This window comes from Lynx rufus, unplaced genomic scaffold (assembly GCF_022079265.1).
Source record: "Lynx rufus isolate CCGP_SWC_20201006 ecotype Redwood Valley unplaced genomic scaffold, mLynRuf1.p SCAF_3, whole genome shotgun sequence".
Classification (NCBI taxonomy): Eukaryota; Metazoa; Chordata; class Mammalia; order Carnivora; family Felidae; genus Lynx; species Lynx rufus.
In genome coordinates this window covers 198,571,792-198,588,015 of record NW_025814845.1, presented here as the reverse complement: position 1 = coordinate 198,588,015, position 16,224 = coordinate 198,571,792, and the positions used below count along the sequence as shown (strand labels likewise).

Below are 16,224 nucleotides of genomic sequence, written 5' to 3'. Positions count from 1 at the left end.
TGTATGCCTGAGAAACAGACAACTGCTCCAAAACCTAATGGGAAACACGTAGCAACAAGGAGACTGGAGTCTCCCTCACCTCATTAATTAGAATTCGATGCTATTTAAAACTATTTTGCCATCACCCAATGGTGAAATGTTGCAACCACCTCATGGGTTTGCCCTGACACTGTTCCTTTTCATAGTTCATGTCATTATTTATCCAAAATCTTTGATTTGAGTAAAAAGACCCATAGCAATTAGCAGTCGATGGAATTCTTTTTTTTTTTTTGATATGTTTTGCTCGTTTGTGTAATGATACCTAGAATGACCACTTCTGTCCCCCAAAGTGCTACCCTACCCCCATGGACTGTCCACACAGTCCATTCTAAGTGTGAAGGTACAAGGAAGATTATACAATTTTATGGAGACATGACACCATCTTCCACACCTTAAAGACCAGAAACAGGACCTATTTTTTCTCTGTCTCAAACGAAAATTTGTAGGTAACTGAGAAATGTATAGGAACCCAAGGAGTTCTTTCTTATCAGCTTTCTTTGCTTTGCCTCCTCTAGTAAAAATACCCACGTGAGAAAAAAAAAAAATGAGGATGCCAATCATGTAACTCACCAATATTTATAAAGCTCTTTGAGGCACTGACACCAATTTATATACTATTCACTGGAACCTCGACAGAAAGTACAATGAGTTTAGTGGTCCCATCCTTAATATTTCCACTGCTGATCATGTTATAATACTGAAGACAGTAGGAATGCTGTTTTCTAGACTTTGTAGTTAACATATAAAGTGATCATAATGTTACCATGAGGACATAAATTGTTTAGAGACAGTGACTCAAATTAACATTCAGGCAGGTTTCCTTTAGAATAAGATAGAATTGTAGGAATTATAATAAAATTATAAATTAAAATAATTATAAAACACTATAAAATAAAAAAGACAATGATATAGATTAGAATAAACGCCTTTTAAATTATAAATTAAAATAAAATGGGAAATAGAAGTATTGACAAAGAAGTATTTTTTAAGGGGACATACTAAGAGTTTTTCTAATGGAATGAGAAAGAAATACTTTTAACAAAGTCATATGACTTCATGGTTGAATAAATTGGATTCTCTTTTGTTTTTTTTATAAGTCTTTGCAGTTTCTATTATAATTCTTTCTATTATTACAACATAACACTATTCTCTAGTATCATAATTTATTTGGAATAAAAACTAGTAAATAACTAATATTTAGAAGACCAGTAAGCGGGGAATCAATCTTGCATCAAACTACCAAGGATTAATACATAGATACTTTGCCAAACATCTAAAGCATAGGGCCATACATGTTAGGCGGGAGAAAGTTTACCTAATAATCCATAAAGAAGATAACTGTGTGCACAATATGACAAAAAGGATAAATGGAAAAGAGTTTCTAAAAATAGACAATGGATATTATAAATGACCCAGAAAAACCAAAAGATGTTTTATATCTGAAAATGCATAAAGAAAGTGCAAAGAAAATATATCATTGTATATTTAATATATCAATTACATATACTCTAATATATCAATATATTAACTAGATGTACAATTTTCTATAGGACTTTTCTCAATCTACAAAATAAAAAAAAATCAAATATGTGACTTGTGTGTATTTCTGTTGACATTAGCGACAATACCATTTCATTTATCTAACCAATACAACCTCTTCTGCGCACTGTCAATTTTTTACCTAACTTTATATATTCAGCAAACAGTCCCTAATTAGTATAGAATTTTAAAGCCGAGGGTAAAGACTTATTTGCCTTATTTAAGTATGTTCATCAGTTTACCTAAGAAATTCCACTTTCTTGAATAGGATGTTCCTGTTTCCTTTGACAAATTAAAAAAAAATGCATAAACTTGTACAGGTACAATGCTTTCCTTGCTGATAAATTTTTAAAAAATGTAACTTCAAATCATTCCAGAAAATATTTTTTTCTTTCTTTATGGTAAAAATCATAGATCAGAAGAGAAAACTAATGGAGAACAGAATGCATTATGATGGTGCAAACCAAAAATTCTCTCCAGAGTTCAACGTTCTTTCATGTTTTTACTCCGCCCACCTCCCAGACTTTTTAGTGAATGTATTCTCTGACAATATAAAAGTTCCTTTTGTTGTTCTCTGAGTTGTACTTATGCATTTCTCTTCGTGCATTTTCTCTCAAATCTACAGTTGCTTAAAAACAATGGCGTATTGTCACTTTCCTTCAATTACCTTGACAGCATTGTTTTGCAGATCTTCAACAATTTGATGTCTATAAATAAAGTCAATGATTGCTTTTAATAACAAGTTTTTAAGTATTAAAGAGTGCACAAATCTGCAGTCTACTTTTTCTTTATTGTAACTAAAATATTCCGGTAATTAAGTTCACATAATTAATTCCAATTAAGTTTCAGACTCTAAGTCAAACAGTGCTACCTAAATCTATAATATAAAGAGCCAATACTTTACCTCACTTTCAAATTCCCTTGTTGGAGCTGGCCGTCGTAAACTGATAAAATATCAAAATCTTCTTCAAGAGCAAAGGTATGAAATGACAATTGTATCCGATTACGTTCTCCTGTGATAATGATCCACGTGCAGTTAGCGTAGTTTGGATAACCGTGTGGAAACCCTGGGCTCTCGATGGTGCCATTGGGACCTTGGACTAAGCCTCCACAGTTCTGACCTGGAAAAGAAAACACAGACACACACACACACACACAAAGAGCATATTAGTATATTACTGTGGCCTATCTTTCCTCTGGGATTTAAAAAAAAATTTCCAACCATTTTGACCAGCTTTTATAATGGCTTATTTTGCGGCTTATTTCATGCACAACTATTGAATGATAAATTGTAGCAGTGTTGTCCAGTGTTAACAGTGGGCGGGGGTGGGGGGAAGGCAAAGAAGGAAAATATACAAATTTGGGAACTCATTAGAAATTAAAAATTTTTCTCTGTAATTTTAAATACATCTTCATCGGTATCAACCTACCATATTTGTGAAACAAATTTGGTGCCAATTATCTGGGTAGTATTATGCTGAATGCTGAACACCCTGCCTATAAGTCCCTTGCTTAGAGAAACTAAATTGACAGGTCAAATAACCACTATAAAACTACACTCATCCACACATATTGGCATATTCCAATGACTGCAGTGTGAAGCAATATGAATAATTAGGGAAAACCATATTTAGTATTCAAACTATTGGTTCTCACCTAATATGGCAAAGTCCCACAAAGTCAAAGAAAAACACAAAGCCACAGAAATCTGATCCAGTCCAAAATAAAAGGCGTACAACCAAAGAAATTAAGTTAGCAAAGATTAAGGAGCCGCCCAAGGGAATCAGGGACCTCCCCTCCGTCAAAGGCTTCCTATTCCCACGGCCAGGGATGGGTATTCAGCAGATGGGGGTAAGAGGACAAGTGCATCTTCCAGTGATGGATGCCATTGAAGAAAATAGCTTCCCTGGGCACATCTGCAGGGCATCCCACACTTTATCCCCCCTTCTTATTCTAATTTCCCTTAGATAGCTTGAATTGAATTAGGATTGCTCTCAGAATTCAAGTTTGACATTTGTGATGTTGTGATTTATAATAAGACATAAAGTAAGAAATAAATATATAGTTGGTCTTAGTCCCTTTGGCACAGAGCTCCTACAAACCTTGGAATGTCCTATGGGATGAAAGAAAAAAAAATATATATATGTCTTGTGTCATGTTAATGAGAGGATTTTTGGAAAGCACCTAAGGATGGGGGCTGTTTCCAGGGGAAACCACCATGTGATCAGAAGGCCGGAACTCCCAGTCCCACGTCCACCCATGGCCTCCGGGAGGGAGACAGGGGCTGGAGGTTCAATCAATTGCCAAGGGCCAACGACACCTATTAATCAATCACACCTACATGATACAGTCTCCATAGAAACACAAAAAGAAGGAGTTCAGAGGCCTTCCAGGTTTGTGAGCACGTGGAGACCCTGGAAGATCCTGGGCTGTGCATCTCTGTATCCGGCTGTGGATTGGCATCGTCTAATTTCTTTGGCACTAAACCAGCAACCTAGTGAGTAAACGGGTTTGCTGAGTTCTGCGAGCCCCGCTAGCAAATTAACGGAAGCCAAGGGAGAGGTCGTGGGAACCTCTCATTTCCAACCGGAAGGTCAGAGATACAGATCACACCATGGACTTCCCGTGTGTGTCTGGAGCGGAAGGCGGTGCCCTGGCAACTTGGCCTGCGAAATGTGATGCTGTCTGCAGGTGAGCGGCGGCGGGATGGAGGTGCCCTGCGCGACGCCCCAGCGCGGCCTGCTTGTTGCTGTGGGGGCAGCCCCCTCCCCGACTACTGGTGGAATCGGTGCAGAACTGGTACAGAAGCCAAACCGCACGAGAAGGAGGAAAGACAGGAAGAGCAGAGCGCGCCACAAAGCTGCCTTCGGCCACTGAGCGGGCTAAAACTGTGCCCGAGAGCTGCTTCCGGGCGGCCGTGGCTGCCCAAAGTCTTACGGTATTGATTTTAACATTGGGGTTCTCTGGCAGTTCTCAGATATCAAGAGCGCTTCCAAGGAGCAGGCCCTTCTTTTGCTGTAAATTGTAGCCCCCGGATTCAGTGTACAAGATCTGCTGGGAGATTAGCAACAGCCACCTGCTTGCCCACCGCTGTTTTCTTGCCACCAGATAAACCCTCCCACCCTTCCCTTCCTGACCTCCCCTCCTGCCAGGCATCATCCTTCATCCACCTGCTTTTCTCCATGGTTCCCCACCTGTGTTTCCCTGTTTCTCCCACCCCCTCCTCTCCCCTCGTTACCATGTCTAGTGTAGGGTTCGGACCTTCTGTGGCTTCTCTGTGCTACCCCCGTCCCTGCTACGATTTACACGTTCCCTGTTCTGTGACTTCTCATTTTGTGCCTGCCCAGGCTCTGTGTAGGTCAACCAGCCAGAAGGGAAAAGGTCAGGACAGACAGGCTATCTTCCCTAATGAACACACTTTAATTACTTTCATTGAGAACATCACCGCCATATGCGAGAACAAAACAACTCCTCTATCAAATCCTTCCCACCTTTTCTTTGTCTGGGGCTAGCTAGCAAGTGGCCCCTGGGCACCGCCTTCTTCTTCTGGACATTTCCCACCAATACTCTCAAATGGATTTAAATGCTTTGACCCTAACAATGTAAGAAAGTTTGAGAGGGATCGGGGCATAGGCAGATTATTACACGTAGTATAAGTATCTGAATACAAGCATTATCCCCGCTTTTATTGTTGAACTGCAAACAGAAAATTATTTGCAACTATGTTTTACATGTTAAAAAAATACTACACAATAGTAGCTCTCAGAGAGTCAAGTCTTTCACAGGAATATTATCAAATGCTGGTGGGAGTTTGCTAAATCTTAATAAAAAAGATTTAATGAAAGGGATTTATGAGTTTAAAACCAAAGAACTAATAAGAAGCCCATTTTCCACTAAATTTAAATCTAACAATAACACTGTAACAAGTAGATATTAAAGCTGTGGGGGTTTTGAAGGTCTTTAAGGAAAATAGCTTTTCTGGTTTATCTAGCAATTCCTGCTTCACAGTAAATCAAAAAGTGAAAACTTGATTATAAATTGGAGGAAAGAAAAATAAATTCAAGGGGAAAAGTGTCAGCTGGAAAGTAGCTACTATTATAGACCCGTCATGATGAACCCGATTATCAGATATTAAGACTTTTCTCCAAGGAGTAACACTTAGGTTGCAATGGGTACCAATTAGTACAGTAGATTTTGAAGAATGAGTCACATTTGATCAGTAGACAGAATTTTCCACAGGCCCTGGGAGGAACTTTGGGAAGTGCTCAAAAGTTAGATGAGCAACCCTCCAGCCGGGATGCACATTCCAAACAACTTAGGGGCTTTCCACGTATCTGTCCCTCAGATAGATTCTGATGCAGTTGGTCTGGACCAAGAATATCCAGGACAACCTTGAAGAACAGAATCAGAGATCCTATGCTACTGAAGGTCATGTCTCATTATAAAGGTATTAGTAATTCAACAGTGTCTAACTGGTACAAACCTAGATAAATAGACAACAGGACAGAGTAGATAGCCCCAAAACAAAGTCACAGAGATATAAATGCCAGATTTTTAACAAATGTGGTTCTTCAGTGCACTAGAAATAGGATGGTATTTTCTTTTTTTTTAAGTTTATTTATTTTGAGGGACAGAGAGAGTGTGAGCAGGGCGGGGGCACAGAGAGAGGGTCCCAAGAAGGCTCTGCACTGCCAGCATGGAGCCCCCTGCAATTCTCGAACTACGGACCACGAGATCATGACCTGAGCCGAAATCAAGAGTGCGATGCTTCACCGAGAGAGCCACCCAGGTGCCCCGGATGGTATTTTTAATAGAATGTTCTGGGCCAACTGGATATCCAAATGGGAAAAATAAATCTTGATCCCTACCTTACTATGTATACAAACATCAGTTCCTTATGAATTGCGGACAAAAATGGAAGGTGTAAAACAATAACACTTGCAAAAGAAAACAGCATAAAAAAATCTGATCTGTGTGGCAAGAAAAGATCTCTTAAATGGAACCCCAAAAATGATACTCATGAAAGGAGAGAGTGAAAAAGAAATACAAACACTAGGATGTTTGTATTCAACAAATGGCATGTTCATAATGTAATGAAGAAACCTCATGAATCCATAAGAAGAAGGTAGTAGAATAGGAAAACAATGATTATAGGCAGATGGAGATTCAGAATCAGAGCCAGGTTTTTCTAAAATTGGAAAGAGACAAATGGATCATAATATGGAAGTCCTTCTGCAGCCCTGACCTCTCTCATCTGGGTGGAGGTCTATCCAAAAGGTGTAAGAAAATAGCATTTTGTGCTACACACACACAAAAAAAAATCCTGATTTTATTGGTCTGTCTTTGTAGGAACAACAACCCCCCACCCCCCGCTTTGGTCCCACTAGGGAATTGTGAACTTCCCAACAATTTACTCAGTGTCTCCTGTCCCACTCAAGCATCTCGACTCTCATTCAAAAACAAAAACACACAAGGCATGTGAAAATAATTATTTGTCTACACATCAGTACTACAATGGTATTGACTACAACTCCTGAGAGAAATTCAAAATCTATACTAATGCTGAATTGAAGGACATCCCCTTAAAAACAATTACTGTGAGCTGTGGATCTCTGCATCATTATGATCTATTTGGGGTTCATGCTTCCTAACACACTCACAAAAAATAACGGCTGACACCAGCTGTGAATAGAGCAAAATTATTCCCCAAAAGGTTAATCCCAGGATGTGAAGTGATTGTAACTCAGGAATGCAAATAACTTACAGATGACATTCACCATTGGCACCAGAACTTAATTCAGGTATCTTGGTAAGGTATGTCTGAAATAAAGATTGCTTCAATAGCAAAATGTTCTTTTAGTTGAATAAAGTAAAGCCACAGATGAATGTAGGTGGATGATACATGACATCTATGTACATTTCTGGGTTCACACGCACTTACACAGAGAGTGTGGGACTTCCCGTAGCCCCACCACCAGCAAACGCCAAGGTGGAGGCTCTTCCTCAAACGTCCCAGCAAAGACTTTTGCCTATCTCCCTCATACGACTGTCCCCTCTTAGTTATCCTACTCTAACAGGCGCTTGTCTGCTACAGACAACCCTCAAATATTTTACAAATGTTTTCTTTTTAAATGGCTTAAATCTATGTTTCTTGATTTAAATGTCGGCCTTAAAAACAGCTTAAAAGAAGCAGATTGTTTTAACTGGAAGGAAATTTAGTAGACGCATTTTTAAATACTATAAACATAATCGCGCATCAACATATTGCTCAACAGGCATCGACTGTAAGTACTTTTTTAAGTTATATTTCCTAAGGGCACTGAAGCAACCTGCGGATAATTTTAATCTTTTAGTGAAAATTGTGTTGTTTTTTACAGGATCGAAAGCTCACTTGTTACTGAAGGAAATGTCTACTGGTCTTCCTTCTTCAAGTTCTGATGATGGAAGTTACCTTGAAATCAAACGCCAATGGCAATGGAAGAAAAAGAATGTATGTATGTAATGATATGCGTTGCACGCATACCTTAAATGCATGTCACGTGGAAACACACAGAACTGTACCCACAGATAGTTTGTGAGGTGCTAGAATTCAAGCAAACCAAGTCAGAAAAGTTCCATACCTGCCGCAATTTTAAGAGATGGGCGTCTAACAACATTCTGTATCAGTTATATCTCATTGAAGCTCGGAAAACAAAAGAAGTTGGTATCTAAATCATCTAGCAGCTAAATTATACCTTAGGAAATACTTGGTTCCTTCTGAAGTAATCAACAGAATGTTAGGTGTCAGGGACTCATGCAGAGTTAATTTAGTGTAGATTTCTACCCAATTTAGAGATCCTCAATAGCACGGCTTCCCACACAGAGGATTACCAGCAGGCATTTTAATCCTCTCGTAGACTTTGGGAGCGAGGCACTGTTTTCAAACTACATTTTCACGCGGAATCACAGTTGGCCAGACGGCAGTCCTGCGACATGAAGGGTATAGATACGAAAATGCAGGTGGAAGTGGAGAGTCATCCCAAGTTTCTCAGAAACAAAGTAGGGATTTCTGACGCCAGAGACGGGTGTTTGTCCCCCCAAAACACCTCACTAGAGACCAGCCCCATACTAAATGCAATCCGTCTTAGGCTTGAGTACCGATCAAACTTTAGTGAATAGCTTAGATCGCACCATGAAATCCAGATATTGGGAAACTCTCACTTCAGTTTTTCTTTAAAACTGATCTATCACTGCCATCACTTTCCCGAACACTTCACTAATCCCGACACTGTTTAAAGTGGCGTTGTGTCACCCGATGTACGTGAGCGGTTTGTTTCAGAGCCGTAGTGTCCGGTCCTACAGAATGAATAACAGCCAGGAAAACTGGATCTAGGATGTGTCTTGTTTTGTTTGCTTGTTGATCCTGATTTTTATTCTCAGAAGGTCCATAAGACCACCGCTGCTTCCCTAAAGAGCCCACTGGCAACACCGAGTCCCGGTGAGGGTAGAGACGATGCCGGTTAAACAGGGGTGTGTACCCATGAAGGCTGGAGCGCACATTCTGACAGATACAGGGCGTGTTGTGCCCTGTGACAGTTCCCTACTCTGAAAGTCACTCTCGGAAAACACTCAGCTGAGAACGTGGCCGTACGTCCTTGGCATTTCTGAGATGAAAAAAACCTCTGCTCTGAAGGTTCCTGTACCCCCTCCTAAATGCTTACTGTCTAATTTGTTCTCCTACTTAGCATACACCTTTCATTTCCTCAAAGAAAGCATTTGCTGAGATGATTCATCTGTGATTCATTCTGGTTGGCCGAAGCATCTGATGAACGAGTGTGTGTATCAACAAATGCCTTCCCGGATGCCACAGTTGTTGACAGTGTTGTTGCCCCAATTCTGGACCCGATGACCCATTCTTAGAAAGTAGTAGTCATTTTTGCAAAACTCATGTGCCAAGGTCTTGGCGTATACTATCTCATTTAATCCTTGCACAGCCTTTCAGGTAGAAGCTAGCCTAGCTTTTGTTTTGATAGGTGTGACAAGATTTATGCAGACAAAGATTTACGATAAGGTAATGCCTTTGCTATGTAAATCCCATTGTGAGAGCAAATGTTTTCCTCTCTAGGGCATTTTGACACGAGATTTGGTTCAGTGGCTCCAGGGAGATATGGTCTATTATGTTCAGTATGGGAAGGAAGCCATTCCAGGAAAGGCTACTCCATACTGAATTCTACCGACGCTGAAACCAGTCACAGGACAAATGATCACCCGGGCTGCAGAGGAATAACCCAGAGATGCGAAGATTTGGGAATATATATTTACATTCCAACTACCTGGCCCATGTAGAGGAAAGAATAGGCTTGTGTGTAAATACAGAGAATGAGCAGAAGCTGTGCGAACATCACAGCTGAATCTCAGGCAAGACACACAGAAAATATAAACAAGTTTATATTCTGCTGCGACAAGTGCAACACTGATTTATTTTGAAAACAATGCAATTCAGGAAAAATTTTAAAAACTATTTATTATACTCAGCAGCCATCTCCATTCATTCCCTGTATCCTTTCCATGAAAACAACAATTTACGTTTGTCGTATCTTATGTACATTTCTATGCAAGGGAAATTTTACTTCTGTACGACCAGATTTTCTATCTCCAAAGCTTCTCCTATTTTGACATTTTTATGGAAAGACAATACCACACACCCGTAGGTTTGCTACAGGACTAAAAATCACCTCCTCCTCTTGATGTAACAATGTCCTAACTCTGAAGTTAAAGAAACAAAAAATAGTTAGCTGTAAACTTCGCTTGAATTTTTCATTGTCTCTAATGACTAAGGAATATGGCATACTCTTAAGTGGATCCGGAATTTCAAATATCAGCAGCTCTCAAATTTCAGAGATGGAAGAGGAAGTTTCCCTGATCAGATAAGTACTTTTTGAAGCGGTAAACAAATCAAATATGCATTAAACTCCACATTATCTTCCACGGTTTCATCGATTATTTCAGGGCCTGCATTATTTGTAAGATGATTAATTGCACAAGGATCTTGACTCAAAAATGCCCTTCGTAGGACTTTGATTAAGGTGTTTTAAAATTAAGGTCTTCGGGCATTTTCTAGGAACGACACGTCCTGAAGGAAGTTTTAGAAGCATTATAGCTCTCAGAGCGCCAAGAGCAGCTGAATATTGGCTACTGTAGCTGAGAGCCTTAGGGTGCTTGGTTTAGTGTTAATCCCAAACACTTATGGGAGATTACTCACAACATGAGCAGAGAGAAAATGTAGAAAAGCCAGAGGCTCATGAGCCTGAGATGATGCCAAGGAATCAGTTCATCCCTAATGATTTCACAGCCCATGAACGAGGCCACCCAGGTAGCTGTTAGATTACAAATGAAGCACGGATGCCCGATTTCTAGTGCTTATAATAGAAAATGGGGTTTTCACCGGACTACAAATATAAAACATAGGGTCTTTCTTCCCTCCAGTAAAGTCTGTTTTCATCACTACACGTGGGCTTGATCTGCTTAATTTATTTCCTTTCCTAGAACACACTCTGCTTGTCCACAGCCTCGGGGCCTTCGCACATGCTTATCCATCTGTCCTGAGTGCCCTTCCCCTAGATCTTCCCGTATGTGACATCTCTCCACGCAGGTTGCAGTGCAGACTCTCATCTCCATCAGCAACCCCCCCCCCCACATCGATCCTCACTACCCTGCACCCTCTTGTATTTCCTTGTTGTATTTGGCATTTCATGAAAATATCCTGTTTACTTGTGTACTCGTTGACTACCTGTCTCTGTAACTGCTGTGGAACCCTTTCAAGCGTGAGGGCACCACCCGCCTTGTGTATATCCCCATTCTAGAACAGTGTCTGGCGATCAGTGTTCAATCATTGAAGCACGTGGTCAAGTTGAGGCATATGCGTGCGGGGTAGGGATGACAGTGGCATAAATTTAATCGATATACACACTCAGGTGGACAGAGTCGTCAAAAGTATAAAGTAGTGGTACTAGAAGGAACTTCAATCATACTCCAGCCAGGCGATTGATTACCCAGGGCATTCAGACTGGGGTGTTGTCATTAGTATGCCGAGAAGAGGGGCCCTGCAATCTCCATGCTGTTCTGCAGCCTGATTGGCGAGAGCTCCCGAGACTAACTTAAGTAGTCCCTGCTTTATTTGAAGCTAAATTTTTCCTCTGCAATCTTCCTGGTATATTGGCATCTCTGCCTTTTCGTTCTAAAAGGGGGTCATAATTCAGGGCAAGGGAAAGCTGCAGTGAGTCAGACCTGGAACCGCACAGATATGATGTCAATGTTGTTTCCTTAGCTACTGCACCCAGGGGAGGAAGCTTTAGTTCATTCTAATACTGTCATGATTTCACCAACTGAGAAATTGTTACATTAATGGTAATAAACTCATTCAATGTCTACCTACTCCGCAGGGACAAATTGGAGGAACTTTGTGCACGGTGTAGGGGCAAAATAGCATTGGTCTCCGAATCAAACAAAACCAAAGTGTGATGAATTTCCAGCATGGGGCGCTAGGGATTTGAATAGGTCACCTGGTCAATAGTAGCCTCAGTTTCCACAAATGGAAAATGAGGGTGATTTTGCAAGGTTGTGGTGATTTCTAGAAGGTGCCTTTGGGGGGCACCCACACCTGCTTGGTGCCCAGCCTGTATGGTCCCTTAAAGCACACTAAGGTACTTGAAATACCAACATTGAATTGTTGAATTATTTGACTTCATAGATTTTGAATGGCGGTGTTTATTATAGCACTAAACAAATCAAATTAACACAAAACAAACAAGCACAGCCCCACTTTATTGTGGTTCCCAGATCCCACAGTGATGCTCTTTAAATAGATGACCTTTTGCCTAAAACAGGTTCCCATCTAAATCGGAGTCTTTTCTTTCAGAACCTTCAAATCTGCATTTCTATACTGCGAATTATCCTGAAGCCAATTCTACTTTTCTCACAGAAACAAACCATACTCATCAATTCAGGGAATTCTTTCTCTCCATAGACGGCACAATTAACATTCTTAATTGGATGTCAGATATTTCTTTATCTTTTAATGCAATTCCTAGTAATGAAACACATCATTACGGACAAGTAGGATTGAATTGTTCCCCAAACTTGAAATAATGTTATTTCATACTCTTGCTTTAACACATGAGAAGTCAAAAGAAGCCTAAACCAGGCTCTCAAGGTAATGGTGGTGGATCAATGGAGGGAACTAAGTTTCCCTTAAACAGAGCATTAAAAAATCTAAGATATTAACTGATATAGTTTAATCACGATGCCGTATAATCCGGTTAGTGTTCCTTGTTAAGAAAGGCAAAATAAAACTACCAGCTGAGTCTTTCCCTGGGTGCTCAGAATTTCTACCAGCAACCCTATCCTATCCTCTGCACGAGCCCCTTCTGGGCAGGTGGATTATCATTACACTTCCATTCCGGATTTCCTTCATTCCTGAACCGCAGGAAATGATTTCTAGATCATCGAGAGATATTTGAAAATTCTAATATTATGGTCTCTCTTAACATCTAGTGAGAGTTTACCGCCAAAGAGAAACTGAAATGTTCAAAAGTCATGCTAAAACCCTACGCTCCAATATGCGTCAGGAAGAACGGAGCCAGGGTAAACTGTTTGCAAGGAAGGTAAAGGAGAGCATTAATGGACGAGGTCCTTTGGAGTTAGGGAAGCTTTTCAGATTTAGGGTCTGAAGGCATGACAAATTACCAGGTATTTTTTACCCTTCCCCAAATTAGCAAGTAAATGCTAAAAAATGAAAAATAAACATGTCATGAGTTTTCCACTCTTTAATACTATGCAGAATAATTGACTGAGGTGACATACGTTAGAATCTTAAGGGCTATTTTATAGATTTAATATAAAAGAATTGGTCTCCAAGAAGTTGCATGTAAATTTATTTTTTAAAGGGTTTGTATGTATTTGTGCTTTGGGCAAATAGACCACGGAGACCTGTAAGACTCCTGACATGCCACAGGTCTCAATTTAAGGTCTCTCTTGTTCCCACTTCCTCAAATCTGGAGATGATTCTGCCACCCAGACCCTCAGTGGCTTCACGGAGGGTCTTGGTCACTCACTGGCCCTCAATGGTGCCTTGGCCATTAGCCCTGTGATGGAAAGTCCACCCAAGGAGCATAAGGACAATGAGATTCTCTCTGTGGCCCTCCTCTCTCATACAGGCACAGACCATTAACCTCCCCCCCTGCTACTCAACGGAATGATGTTGAGATTTGTACGTGGATTTCGTGTCCACCTGGAAGAAAAATGTAATTTTGGCACGGTGGCTGCACATAGAAAACTATGATCTATGTCATCATTTACAGGGCTGATTTCACATTCTACTAGGTTTCATCTTTGAACAGAATTTTGACACTTACAATCATGTTTTTACCCCGAGTCTTTGTGATTTTAGGTAGTGACTTTGTAGGGAATTTGAGGGTGGTACTATAAAGTCCCCGATATGATGGTAGAGAGACATCATGACGCCCACTGTCCCAGATTCAGTGTTTGGCGAGACCTGGGATCTGGCTACTTGTTAAGTGCATTTTATGGACGGTGGGGAAGGATGCATGTCTACTGTGGTAACAGCATCAGTGTGTAAAGAATTTGTTTCCATATATACCTTAGATTGATTTGAGTCAGGAGCGAATCCAGGAGTTCCTTGGTACTGATGCTTAGTCCATCAGAACCATGAAGTATCAATCCCATTACCATATTCCCTACACTGTGACTACCTATTTCCCTTGGCCCCAAATCTCTCTTGTGGGCTTCAACTGCTCTATCAGCCAGCGCATTTGAGAAGAGTGCGTCATTGTTGATAACCCATCATTATTTTCTGAATCTTTTCATGAAGAGATAAGAGCTCTAGACTGAAAGCCACAGGAGGGCAGATGTCTTCCTCCTAGACTGGTGTTCCAGTTTCAGGGCTGAGTACAATGCCTAGCACAAATTAAACATTCAGTATACAGGAGCAGAAAAGCCAGGCTGACGGCTGTATCTGATAGAGGATATTGCTACAATACGCACTGAATACTCACCATATGGCAAGCACTTTCCATAAATGTTCTGTCCTCGCAGGGATCTTGATAGACCTTGGCATTCCTCTTTTTGCTGGTGGGGAAACTAAAGAGTTGGGTGCTTTGACCAAAGTCACACCCACATACCCATAAGCAGGGGAAGGGGAAAGTGAACCAGAGTATTTCATTTTAACACTGACGCTCATTCTATTATGCCACAATGTAGAAACCTTATACTATTTCTTCCTTCTGTTTTCTAAAAAGAATAACTCTTACAAACTGTATTACAGAAGCAAAGGACAGTTTCTAAATCCTTAGAGCGCTCCTACTGCTCTTTGTGAGGAGACAGGTAATTATGTAAATTGAGAAAGAAACAAAAAAATGTGTTTCTGTATCTGAGCTGAAGACTGGATTCTGCTTATGTGTCTCTATTTATAGGTGGGCATGTGAGAAAGCCAAAAACTATTTCTAGTTTCAGTTGTATTCCTCAAATAAGTCTTTTGACCCAAAGCTATTATATGAGTTAGTACTTAAAAAGGGGATTTGGGGTTACAATAATATTTTTAGGCGTGGGACTGGGGGCACTATACTGCACAACTCCAGGGGGTGCTATCACCCAGCTGATTAACGATAAATCTATTGGGAACTCGACTGGTATCAGAATTTCTCACATCTTAAACGAAGTGACATTATATCTAAATAGGCACAAACAAGACGGAGACACTGACAAACAGCTCTGGAAATATCGGAAAGAAAAGCTCCATTTATGGATCTGTTGTTGTAATCGATCTTTACCACGTGTCTACATCTGTTTTTATGCCCTTTCAGCTTCCTACGCTGCAGGCAAGACAGCAAAGCCCTGGCTTCTGTCCCCTAGTTTATCTTGGTTTGGTGATACTTCTGAAGAAATCATGCATGATATTGAAATTCCATGGAGGATTAGGATTGCCAGTAACAGCTACTTTGGCTGAAGAGAACTAATGTTCTTTCAAATCTGGGGCCTTGAGTTGGAAGAATATAAGGTCTAGAGGTGGCTTTGCCTGTGTTTTTTATTTTACTGATTTCTAATTAGAACTTTGAGGGCACAAAAATTCCCCCTCTCCTTTAAACATGGTTTTGTTCAGTTATATCTAGATTCGATTCCTTTTTGTTTTACCCAAGTTTACCTTCCAAGGTTTGAGATCAGAAATAAAACCAGGGGTGGGGTGGGGAGGGGAGTAGCTTTTTCCCTAGATAACGAATATTCACATAAGTGTGGATCTGTTTTGCAAGAACATACTAATTTCATTTGCTTTGCTTCAAGTTTTTAAATGCAACAGGAGATTATACTCCTAACTTAAGTATTTGTAACCATAAAGAATATGGACATGGAGATAAGGGGTCATTTGCAATTTTAACTGATCAGAGCTTGGCACAGTAAATGAAAACATTTAGCTCTATTGGAATGTCTGAGGAAACTATCATGTGAGGCTAAATGGATGGCACTACAAAGGCTGAGGCTAAAATGTACACGTTGCTTTCAACCACGAAAAAATCATAGTGATGTGTAAATTTCCATACCATCGAAAGCGTACAAAGTAAAGAATGTCATATAGCTGGCATAGAGCAAAGGGAA

The 16,224-nt window shown here is 40.3% G+C and overlaps 1 protein-coding gene across 1 annotated transcript in view; it reads right to left on the bottom strand.

Moving 5' to 3' along the window:
• Positions 1 to 16,224, bottom strand: part of CSMD1 (CUB and Sushi multiple domains 1) — a 1,672,960-nt gene that overhangs the window by 1,640,074 nt on the left and 16,662 nt on the right. Inside the window, exons 2-4 of the mRNA XM_047092364.1 lie at positions 7,249 to 7,320; positions 3,836 to 3,842; positions 2,483 to 2,699 (exon numbers count right to left, since the gene is read on the bottom strand). Of these exons, the coding sequence (XP_046948320.1) occupies positions 2,483 to 2,699; positions 3,836 to 3,842; positions 7,249 to 7,320 (296 nt within the window). The remainder of the gene's footprint in view (positions 1 to 2,482; positions 2,700 to 3,835; positions 3,843 to 7,248; positions 7,321 to 16,224) is intronic.